The 12818-nt window shown below is 38.4% G+C and overlaps 1 protein-coding gene across 4 annotated transcripts in view; it reads right to left on the reverse strand.

Annotated features, from left to right (window-relative positions):
- The window catches only part of pde4d (phosphodiesterase 4D, cAMP-specific), a 159549-nt gene that overhangs the window by 126018 nt on the left and 20713 nt on the right, over positions 1-12818 (reverse strand). For 2 of the 4 annotated variants that reach the window (XM_019259892.2, XM_019259891.2), the window contains exon 3: positions 3637-3875. In XM_019259892.2, coding sequence (XP_019115437.1) covers positions 3637-3875 — 239 coding nt within the window. Of the gene's footprint in view, positions 1-3636; positions 3876-4997; positions 5171-7283; positions 7320-12818 lie in introns of those variants that run through there. The other 2 variants (XM_019259894.2, XM_027278115.1) reach the window with 2 other exon arrangements.

Below are 12818 nucleotides of genomic sequence, written 5' to 3' on the forward strand. Positions count from 1 at the left end.
CTGATTTCTTTCCTACCTCCCTTGCAGCTCAAGCCCATTACTCTGGGAAGTAACAGTGTGGGGAATGCAATCTCTCCTGTGTTAACAGCAGAAAAGTAATTTTGTACTAAGGCGACGGGTACGTGTAGTAGTGGCCGGACAGCGCACAGAGAGAACAGAAATAATAGGAGCACATGCATGTATACATGAGCAGCACCACTGTGTACTTTGTGTAGCTGCACCTTCACCTACTGACGTAAACTATACTCCCTACAGGGTTACATTGACACAGCAACACTATGTCTATTTAGGATTGTATCCGAGCCTGCACCTTCACCAAACAATATACTGGATGGACAACTTTTTAGGTTAGCACACCTTGCATAAATGTTTGTCACTTGTATTTATTAACAATTTAAACATCAAACCTCAACCTGTTGAGATATATATCTACACACACACACACACACACACACACACACACACACATATATATGTATACCATGAGTTCTGTAAGCCATAAGATGCTCTCCATCAACTGTATCATTAATATGTTTTGCTACATTTTAATTTAATTCATATGTGATGACTGAGATAACTTTTAGCACCTGACTAGTATCTGTGCCAACAATGACTCGAATGCTAAACCCTGAACATTTCTAGAAATAAACAAAAAAGAAGACACAAAAACAGTTCATTTCCAATTGATCTCTGACACGTGATGGAATTTTAGTCTTGGGAAATCCATTTACTGGTAGCTTGACTCTGAGCCAATATCCAGTACTAATATGGATATTGATACAGGCTTGTCATTGTACATTTATATAACACGTTCTCACCTATAGAGCATAATGACCATCTGTTAGTTCATTTGTTGATAATGAGTTGTGCTCATCTCTGGGTCTTGTCTCCAATGCAGTTATAAAGTTATGCAGTTATATAGTCTTTGACTGTACATAAACAACACCAATGTTCTTATATATGTAAACAAAACAAAACCTCATCCATTTTTTACCACTGTTATGTTATTCATACTGTAGTACCAGCAAATCACGTTCTCTTAGGACTTACCAGCACAATCAATATGCTGTATGTTTTTAGGCACTGTGGGCTATATTTTATGTAAACATCTCTCCCCTAGTTATAGATTAAACAAAATAAGTCATAATGTAGGTAGATGCTAAGTGTTTGTTAGTCACTGACAAGAGGCAGAGACAATACCCGTACTGTTGAGTCATGGTTTGGTACTCACATTATGAGAACATCTTATGGAAACAGTCTCATTTGGCCGCATACAAAGTTAATGACATTAAATTATCTCAAAGTTGCAGATGGAGCATTTAGTGTGCATGTGTCATTCTGGATGCTTCACAACTGTACATTTCTACTTACTGCTGTGCTGAATTATAGATGTATCAAGCTCGAAGCAAAGTAAAGATGTATTGCCTTTGTTAAAATTCTCCCCCATCACCCATTTTTCTCCCTACAGTTCTTTTTTTTCTCAAATTGCTTAAAATGCACAGTATGTTCTGTTATAAAAGCAGTCAAATTTGCTTGATGTGGCTTTAACATGGTGGAACATGACTGATACTTCAATAGGTAGGCTTTTCGTTTCGGTCAGAAAGGGCTGAATTACCATAAATCCATAGTTGTACAATCAAAATCAAAAACGTTGTTGAGCAAATACTATATTACGTAACAGAATTCCTTGATTTTACATCAACACAACATAATTGAAAATACTCGATAAAATCATCTGAAGTAGAGGAGACACTGACAGACTTGTCTGGCCTTTGTCTTCCTTCAAATATTCACACAACCTTCTTTCAAATCACCCAATCCTTATCCAGCCAGTGTGACATGATTTTCAAAGAGTGGTCAGTCAGTTGGGAAAAGTTTGCCCTTCTCTGAAGTTCACATAAAAGTTTGCTGACAGTCATGCAGAGAGGATGAGTTTACTCAGCCACATCTAATACCTGACAACACTCTTTTGGCATTATCACAATGACAGGTAAATTATAAAGCATTGACTATGCTTCTTCACTATAGGTCAAAGTTTCTGTCGCTGATACAGTAGACAATGTTTTGATCTAGATGTGTTACAGACCAAGCTACAGATGAAAAAATATACTTTACTTCCTGGAATAAACATGTTCTTGATATTTAAGCAGCAATTCTGAAGCAGAGGAAATTATTTCATCACTCTTAAGCATTGTGAAAATTGTTTTGCCTGTCTGAAAATATAATTTAGAACTAAGAAATGCCAGCTTTTTCTATATAAAAGAGTCTAAGTCAAAAACACATTTTTAAAGCCTGTCTACGAACTCAACATTCTATAATTAAAGCCATTTTAACAGCTTAGGCCTTATTAATAAGCTGTACCTCACTACTTTTTTCTATTGTTTATTCACTCTGTGAGACACCGAAGTTCCCATCATCCTCAGCAAAGAGAGAAAGTGAGAAGGACAAGACAGGAACAAGCAGAGGGGGGAAAAAAGAGTAAGCTGATGCATTTTATATCTCGTCTGGCACACAACGAGCCACTGAACAGTGTTATGCAGGTACGATGCTGATGGGTGAGACACAGAGCCTTTTGAAGCATGCCATCTCGATCAAAGACAAGTCAGAGGAGCATTTTCGTTCTCTTTTATTGACAAGTTACCTCTGTAGGGACAGATCTTTATTTTTTATTTTTATGAGAGGTCACTTTTATCTTGTTTATCATGTTTCAAATTGTGAATTGCATCCCCACTTTTAAGATTAGAAAGTGGCAGTGGTGATAAATATAAATCTTTTAGACCCTGTTATTTGATGAGTCACACTGCTTTGAGCATGTAGCCAGTTTGGGATCATTTAAATACCAGTGGTTTGTACGTTACTCATACTCTGTGTTACTGTCAGCCACTTTCTAAGTCATACTGGAATTGATTGCCTTCCTTTCAAAGCAGCCATTATTTTCTGTTCATTTACCATGGTATGAAAGTGACTTGCAGTGATAGGTGGGACATGGAATGGGTAATCCATCACAATTAACATTCTGTCACCTGAACATGTATTTTCAGTTTTCATCTTTAGGTGAAGCAGCAGCTGTAGAGAGGGACTGATAGTACTCAGACATCTGCACAATGAGAGCTGACAGTTGGTTAACAAGCTTTTTTCTTTTTTTCTTTTTTTTTACATGACATTTATTGGAATTTTAATTTACAAAGATATTGAAATACCAATATAATGATTAATGTGCAACACAGCTGCTCCAACTTTTAATATAAGTCACGTTTGTCTTCAGACAACATCTGGGGCCGGATTCGAGATAGACTTTAACTATGGTTTAGATCTAAGACTTCATACACATCTAGATTTATTTATTGCACAAGACTCTTTTGTTGTAGACTTCTTAAATTGGAGTTTCCAATGGAAGAATGTCACCACAAAGAAGTCGCACCAGAAATAATTCAAACCATTAAATATTTAAAAAACACATTTCAACCTTTAAGCACAGTGACAGGTACTTAGTAAGTGATGTGTCCTCAGTCTTCAAACAGGTTCTGTATTGATCCACCAAACCACTCTACTCTACTTACCTCGTACTCTAATTACCCATTCCACTGAAAGACATTTTGTCAGTGAAGAGACACACACACATCCACATCCTCCTACCTGCTAGTGTCAGCAGAGGTGATGGCGATAAGAGGTGGGGTGCGTAGTGGCAGTGTTGTAGGTCGTGGCGGAACTGTAACTGTGTCTGGCTCCGGCTTGCGATCACAGTAGTACTGTTCTGCCTGTCTAAAGGCTAAAGGGGGCAACTGGACCGTTCGACAGGACAGCCTCCGCACCATGAAAGGCTCCATGCAGGTGACTGGCCCCGGCTCCGGGGAGTCGGATGACTCATCGGACACCTGGAGGAGAAAGATGAAGGAGGGTAGGAGAAGAAGAAGGGTAGGTGAATTGAATGAATACAAAGGAAAGAATGACCAGATCAGAATCAGACATTCTTTACAGAACACAGACACTGTCCTAACAGGAATTTAACAGAAAAAATCATAGATATAAGTATAAAGTAAGTGTACACAGTAAAATAGTCAGTAAATAATTTTGCTCCACGCAGAATCCAGTTATTAACTGAGTTCAAAGGGAGCATTGTTAGAATGGAAAAGTGTTAAAGGGTAAACAAATGTAATTAAAAACTGGATGTTGTAAGTTGCTGTTGTCTGTTTCAGCACAATTTTGCCTTATCTGCTCAAAGTCCAAGGTTCCTCTAGTTATGAAATTACTGAAAAGCCCGTTAATGTTTAAAAAACCCTTTGTGATATATTATGTTGAACAGCACGTGGATGATTTTAGTCAGCCCACAGACCTTTAATCTAACGCCACTGTCATGCATGTTAATTTGTGTAGAAAATACACTCGTACACATTTACAGCCATTTATATTAATACTGGAAGACAAAGTAACAGAAAAACCTCCCTGTAAAATGCAATACAATTTAACAGCTTAACACAGCACCACAAATTACAACCTCCAAATGATCCTTGAGTTGAATTAACATTTCAACAAAATTTGAACATCACAATCTTCATGACGGTAGGCTTGATTGCAGGATTGTTGTATTGAACCAATAAACAGGCAACTCTGTGTTTTGGGAAAAGGGAAAAGGCCACAGTGCTGATGCTAAATAGGGAAGATTTATCTTTGGATTCCTTTAGGGATGTTGTTGTTCAATTTTCCAGATGGGCAACATGCTGCTGCTTCTATCTACTTTGCTCCAGTGGAGCTCAAACATAATCCAACAAACCACTAAAGCAAACATTTATTCACTTCTACATAAGTCCACTGACTTGTCTTACAGCTAATTGTTTTTGGTTTTTATTGTCCCACGACTTTACCATTCTTAAGAGAAGAGCACTGATAAAAATGGCCTTCCTCCCCAGCACCAAATGGCACACACACACAAGTTAGCATCTAGCTGATGAACATAGCAGAGCATTTAGCAGCTAAAGACCCTGTTACACGTTTTTTACCTGTTTACATTTTCCAAGTTGTCAGAAATAGGACTCCTAAATAAGGCTAACGTTGCCCAGTGTCTGCTCAGTGTGTAAATTGCCAGCTTCTAGCGAACATGTTAGCCATACAGTAATAACTTTAAGGCCCTGCACAGAGGTTTTCACTAATTCTGACCATGAAGGTGTAACCTTTACCACCTTAACAGGTGCAACGAAACTAATCAGAGGGTCAGAACAAGGTCACACAGTCCCTAAGGCCCGAAGTCCTCAGACATGGCTAATCAAGCAATTAAGTGAAAACACCTGTGTACTGTAGCTGGCCCTTAATAAGTTGGCTTGTCATTGATTTCTGCACCCATGTGATCAAACATTATTTTATCACTTAATATATATGATGATATATTACAGCATACCGTTTCTCAATTGGCCAAACCACAAATGCACTTGGCGTTTTTTTTGTTTGTCATAACACAGCTTATAGTGTTTTTACCATTATACTGTGTCTATGGTTGAGTTCTTCCTATCAAAAAGATCCAATCCATTCAAAAAGAGAGATCTCATTATTTTTTTATTAATTTGGACTTACAATGTTTGTGTGTTTTTTTTTTGTAGATATACAAAATACATGCAAACACTATTTATTTGAACATACAGTATCTTTATATCAAGTTTTATTCACATTATAGAGTCAAATGTTTCTTTGTTTCCCCACTATATGTCTGTTTATATATACCCTCCATATTTCCCTCCATAAGCTAAAGGACCCAGAATCTCTGATACATTCTATGGTTAATATTTATTGCTTTCCCATCTTTGTGTTATAAATTAATGGTTTTATTTTTTACTTTACACAACTGGATCCTATATGGAATAGTTTTGCTTGTATGTTTGCATTTTATTTTACTTTATTTTATTTACTTTAAGATTATAATAGCAATGGTGACGTTCAGCAATGATTTATTGTTACTGTTGAGGACCTAAGAAGGTTCAAACAGAAAGTCTGATGAAGGAACCAAGAAAAAAAAATTGTAATCATCACACTGGGTCAAGAGAGGAGAAAAGAAATCAAGTGATGAAAATTTCAGTGGGAGGCAAGAGCCACTGAAAGCTCAGACTGTGTACATCTGAGGTGAGACCAGTGTGACAGGAGAGAAACAGATTCTACATTAGCAAGTTAACCTGGAGGACACACATCAGGTGGTCAATACATCATTAAGTGGTGGACGGCGGCAGCAGAGCATTTTCTTTGAAAACAAGACAGCTTCAAGACAATATGTCCTACATTATCGTCAAACTTTTTCACTGAATGCACCCAGAAATCCAATGGCAGATATCAATCTCTTTTTGACAAAGACCAAACAAATTTCTTAATGCAAATTTATTTTTAATATGGAAATTGATATATTGCTTGCTTTGTACATGTATTTGCCTCCATCTTCCACCTCTTAGTAAACACACAGTGCAACAAAGATTTGGATAGGAGGAGTTCAATTTTATGCTGCTTCTTCTGACACTGTCCTTAGGGACAGCACTGTGGTAATCAGTTATTTGCGTATTGAGTGGTTCTAGGACTATCTCTGATTTAGGACTTAACTTGAATACACAAGCACACACACATATAGAGTGAGCTGTTGAGACAGTATGATAAATTGAGGCTGATTCTGTGCCATTAATCTTGCAGCAAACCACAAGGAGTTCCCATTTGTTCCGCATGAATAACAAGGCTTCCCTGTTAAGTAAGGGTCAACCATTAACATTTACCTTCCATATAGCTCTTAAGATTATAGCTATAGATTATTAACCTGTAAGGGGACCTAGGAAATGCTGTTTTCTTGACACCCTACCTATAGCAATGTATGCAATGTGTATGTACTCTGTACTCTGTGAGTTCCTGCTAAGTAAAGCACAAACAGTACTCCTAAGATGGACTAATACAAATGTTGCTGTGGTAGTTTTGTTAGTTTTACCTTTTACACAGCATCCAAACTTTTTTGTAATCAAGGCTGTAGATTGATTTGCTGTGCCAAGAAGGCCTGGGGCAGTCTGCTGAACAAAAACACCTATTCGTCCTCCAAGTGCAAACAAATGAATTATCCTGGCAGTTAGCACCATACAGCATTATATGTCTCTATTAAACCAGAAGGACCTCTCAGAGCAGTGACATGTGTGTTTGTCTTCCCTCTCCCCTCTTTGTCGTGACTCTACTGCTTCACCCTCCCCTCCTCTGTACACAACCCCCCCCATCCATCAAAATGCCAATCTTCATCGAGGAAGCAAGTGAGCCTTTCATTCCAACATAATTACCTGTATTGGACTCATTGCCATGGATGGTGGTTTACAGAGGGGAACGAGGGAGCCAACATGATTAACCCTCCATTTTTAGCTGGCTGAAGGTAAAGCAGATAGATGATAGATCAAATGAGTCAGTGAAAGTAAGTCAGTATTAACCATAAACTGCGTTGATAGTATATTCAAAGACTACTAAACAATTTATGTAATGGCCCTTTGCTTTTTTTTAAAAAATGGTTACTATACCTATTAAAGCACTCTATGAATGATTCATGCTCTTCATTATTCATGCCTTTCTGTACTTTATTTTATTTTATGTCCATACATCTGTCAGCAAAAGTGAAGACCAGAATTTTCAGAGAAAGTAGCAGAGTTTTTAAACATTTGAATATTCTCCTTTACAGTAATAGTCAGCTTGTGTCCAGTGGTGTATCGTCTTTGATCGAAAACTACAAGAGTAATGGATAGCATGAGAAAATGATATTAGTTATGTCACGAGTGAGAGGTATGACACAAGAGACTGCACAAAGGTTAGGACATCCAACCATGTGTGTGTGTGTATTGTGTGATTATACGCACAGTCCTTCATTTTCAATCACTTGTGCTGTCTCTCCTAATGCCTGAAGTGGCCCTTTATGATAAGTGGGATCAGTTAAAGGTTAATTGGTCTGCTGTGACTCTTCTGTGCTCTCTGTGTACTTCATGTGCCAATCCATTGGTGGTCTGCACAAACTGTTTCTGTAGGGGATTTTTTTCAATCGGCATAATCCTTCTGCTAAGTATTCATGTTTTTTTTTAAGTCTTGTATTTTGTAGGAAGATATCAATAAAAGAGAAGATTATACAGCAGTTATCAAAACAACTTGTTGCTAAAAACCTGCCTCCTTAGTTACTGTTGCTACGCCGTGCCATGATTTCAAGTTTCACATGGCATATATGCAGTTTACAAGAAGGGTGACGGCTGATGTGCTATGATGTGTCATTCGTAATATTTTTGGGGAACGAAGATTGACAAAAACAGCTTCTAACTTGTAGCCGATGGCTGCAGTCAGTTTTGTTGGCTGAAATGACAGCTTTCTCTGGCAGCAGCTAACTACTGCACTGACATATTAAATATAATTAGTGGACAGAGCTTCTGAGTCTGTGAAGCGAAGCCAAGGTGGAGGTGTCCTAAACCTGTATTTCTTTCTGTATTCTTTCTAATAAGTTCTTTTTTTTTTAAAGTCAGCTAAGTCTTCTTTCATACAGCATGATTTTAATTTTGTAAATTATGGTCCACTTTAGAGTAAGATCAAACTAGGCTATTTTAGCGCACTGTTGAGCTGCAGTGTGAGAGTCTGTAAGCAGGCAGGTCACCAAATCACAGTACTGTATGTCACCCACCAGCTCCACATCTCCATTTTGAGGCTTCAGAATTGTTCATTCTCCATATCCAATAGGTGATGTTACACTTCAGCTACTAGGTTACTAGCTATTTAATTTAACATAAGCTCTGTGAGACGGATGAAAGCAACAGGTTATACGTACGCTTTATGGTTTGTATTTTCAGTGTGTTTCACTTTCATGAGGCCTCACTCCAGGGGGAGTTGTCACATCTATAATTGTTTATGCTCTAGATAAAGCGAAACTTCAGCACAAAGCATCTTGAGACCTCCTTTTATGTCATGGTAAAGAAGTACTTCATTCACTGCGGGGATAATTGGTTTCAATGAGCATTTAATGTTGGAGGCTTGGGAAGTGAATAAATCAAAGCAAGAAGTGTTCTGTCCTGACCTTAGCACTCAGATTACTTATGTTCGCATGGCCCAGAGAGAAAATCTGAGAGAAAGGAGTTTCTGTGAGGGCAGAACACAGTGTAGTCTTTATCCTAATTCAGTCCTCTTCTTGTCTTCTCTTGTCACTTTTTGATTAAGTCCAGTGATGTGGACACCCTTCCACTGTTTCCTCTTTCTAATGGTCCTGCTGCACATCAAACACTGTTGTTTACTATCCATCTTCATTCTCAAACTATATCACTGGGGATCAAACCGTATCACATAGCGATCAGCTATTAAAGGCGGTTAAAGTCCCCCCCTCGTGCATGATTTATGAATTAATTCACATCAATTATATCATTTTGCCAGCAAACAGGAAGCCACCCCTTTTTTTATCAACTGAATTTTTCATTAGCACCTTTTTTTTCTGTTGACCTTTTGAGAGATTAAGATGGCATTAAAGTTAACAGTGGAAACAGCATCTGGACAAGACCTCGGCCCTGTCAGTGCTTTTAGTTTTATGATAATTATGCTCATAAAGAAAAAATGTCATAGAAAAATAATGGTGCAAAACCATTAGTATGCAGTACACTTGCCGACGTCTGGAAGATCGCGTTCTTTTTTAATCTTTCAGCAGCTTATCCTAGCGACATCATCTGCTGAGAGTGTCAGAGCATTACCTGCAGCTAGTTAAGAGGCATTCCCTCACTTCCTCTCCTATCGCAATTTCAGTTCATGATTACTTTATACTGTTTTACGTCTTGTACGAGACAAGAGAGACTGAATCAAGATGATTTTGATCAAATGATCCAAAAGCAGCTGTACATTACTTCTTAATAAAATGTCTGTGATCACGAAATGCATCAAAGGTTAGATTAAAATACAGGAATGCACCATCATTACTTCAAGCCAGGGGGGCAACCTGCACTATATTCAGTATGTGCAACCCTTGATCGTCAGCACCATCATTCCATTTGTCTCTTGTGCTCTGAATTTAGCAATTGATTTTATCAGAGTGAATCTTAAATGGATTCTGCCTGGAAGCAACGAGAGAAGTGGCTGGGAAAGAAGTTAAGACAGACAAAGGAAGGAAGGGAAGAAAGATTGCTATTGGAGGAGATGTAGTAAATCACCACGTTAAAAAAAAACAATTTGGTCCTTCCATTTATCTACTGGTACATAGGCAGCTCTCCTGCTTTCTGGGAGACAACAATACATTTGGAACAAAGGGGAGAGGAGGAGATTTTATCGACAAACTCACTTTATTGATAGCTTCCTTGGCTTTGAAAAGAACGCACAGTGTATGTAATTTTATCTATGTAGGCAAACTTGATATCTATGGCTCATGTTACTCTACAATCTGAATGTCTCCAACAGTCACAGGTTTGGTTTTCTTGGCAGATGCTGTCTTAGTAAAAGGGTTGCCTCAACAACACAGGTTTATCTGTTGCTACCATGGTGAGCTACTGGTATTTACAACCAGGGTGTGTGTGTTTTAATGCTTGATCTGATGGATCATGTGGTTGAAAACGCAGTATCCTGTGGGGTAATAAAAATTAACTCTGTACAGAGCTCACAGCCTTAATGCAGAGTTTACATGTATCAGAGGATAAAAGTGGTTAGTAAATGAGGGGGGAGGGGTCCTAGTCTTGGAAATGACATGGTGAAACAGTGTCTTTCCTGTGAAGTTTATATTTAACACCTATAGGTAACATCTTTGGATTTCAGTGGATTTGCAGCGCCATCGAGAGAAGAACAGAAAGAAAAAAAAAACACATTGAGGTGATTTCAAGATGTTTTTATTGCACGCGACATACAGCAAAAAGGTTTTTACTGGAAGCGACAGTCAATTGTTCAAACCTTTATTGGTTCTCTGGTGATCCTAATTCTCCATCGATCACCAGAATGTCTCAGTTTCATGATACGTACTGTGTGAAATATATGTGCAGCTGCACTACATGTGGCAGTAACAGTGAACTGAAACATTCCTGCTCTTATTTATCGTCAGTTTTCCTTGTTTCTGCTAGGTATCTGCTGCCACTGTTATATGCAAATTGCCTTTCTATTCTTAGACAGTCATGGCATACATGAAGCCTTTTTTTCCCTCCCTCTTTTCCATCTCAAGCAACATTGTCTTACATTTCTATTATATTTACATCACCCTCGTACAATTTGAATAAACATATTTATTTATTTAAATATTTAAATATTTTTGTGCTTCCAAGGATCTTTTGAAGAGTGTTAGGATATAGTAGGTTGTAAGACCAACGCAGAGGACACTATAGTGGCACACATCCTCTTGTTTCCTATTGATCTCAGCAGCAAAAGTGAGAAAAATGAGGCATGAGAAAAGAAGTGAGAAAACTAGCATGACAGGTGATAGAAGTAACAGCGGTGTACAGAAGTGTCATGCGAGTTGGTTGTGAGAGAGATAAATTAATTAGTTTCAAAGAGCCCCTCTCCAGTAGCCTTGTAGAGAGCACAAGAAATGTCGGGCAGGGACACGACCTAGAGTCTTCCTCTGCTTCAGGCATAGCTTTGTGATGCATCGGTCTGTACAAGAAGAACTACGATAAAATACCCCGGAAGAACCTTAAACCTACAGGGAGGGGAAAACTTTTGCAGCAGTTGCAGAAAAAAATGCTAGATAACATCGACAGGTCACTGATAAGTTACTTAAGACGATTTTCTCAATTTTCCTCATCTGTGCAAAGGGTCAGGGTCACTGTACTGTGATCTAGAGAGATTAAGCTGAGTTGTAATATTATGTATCTGCAGACATTAGAGCTGCTCTGAAGACAAAGCATCAGTGTCTGCAGTGTTTTGTAATGGGCAAGTGAGAAACAAAGTGTATGTCATCCATGAATTGAATCTGGGTAAACTGTGACACTAACAGTGTGGCAGATTAATCGCTCCATGAATCCTCCATGTCAGCCTTCACACACCACAGTTCACACACCACTCTTACATCATGCATCAACCCCACATCCGCGCTGAGATACGCTGCCAAACACCTTATGCAAGATTAATCACACTTTAAATGCAGTCAACAGGCTGTGAAATGAGAACGGCGAGCGGGTGGTAATGTTTCTTTACACAAGGTGTAGGAGAATAAATAAATAGTGAGCCTGCCTACCTCTCTAAACATGTGCGTGGATGATTGTGCACACCTTTTAGCGTAGGTTCAACGCAGACAACAGAACATGCAGAAGTACACAGCATTTGGATAGATGGAGGGGAGGGGGAGACATATGATTGAGCCCCTGCATATATGTCTGCTTTGCATCAAGCTGCTTGCTAATCTAATTACATGTTTCAAATATGCAGGAGTTTGCTCCACTCTCTCATAAATAAATAATCTGGTAGATAAGCAGTGGCTCCAAAACAATTAACATTGTTTGCACTCACTCATATCAGTGATAAGAAGACCATAATTATCAGGTTTATCAGAACAATGACCTTCACCGTGTATGATATAGTAAACAGTCATTTTAGATGAAAGAAATTAGCGTGAGGTGGATTAAGAGGAAAGATAAAGAGGCCTCCCTCTTTGAGCTGAGATATTAAAAAAAAATTGCTTGGTGTTATTGTTGTAGATAAGTGGTACCAATCTTTAATAGGTCAGTCAAATCCTGAAGCGGATTGTTAAGAGCTAGAGCAGTGGGTTTTTTTTTTGGGAATTGATCATCACAAAATTGCACTTCAGAGTGTTGATGTCTGTGTAAAGGTTAGGGAATTATAAATCATTACTTGTCCCAGCCTTTTATTCCATTATGCCATGTCCATTTTCTCTATTT

Source organism: Larimichthys crocea, chromosome III, assembly GCF_000972845.2.
Source record: "Larimichthys crocea isolate SSNF chromosome III, L_crocea_2.0, whole genome shotgun sequence".
In the NCBI taxonomy this organism is placed as follows: domain Eukaryota; kingdom Metazoa; phylum Chordata; class Actinopteri; family Sciaenidae; genus Larimichthys; species Larimichthys crocea.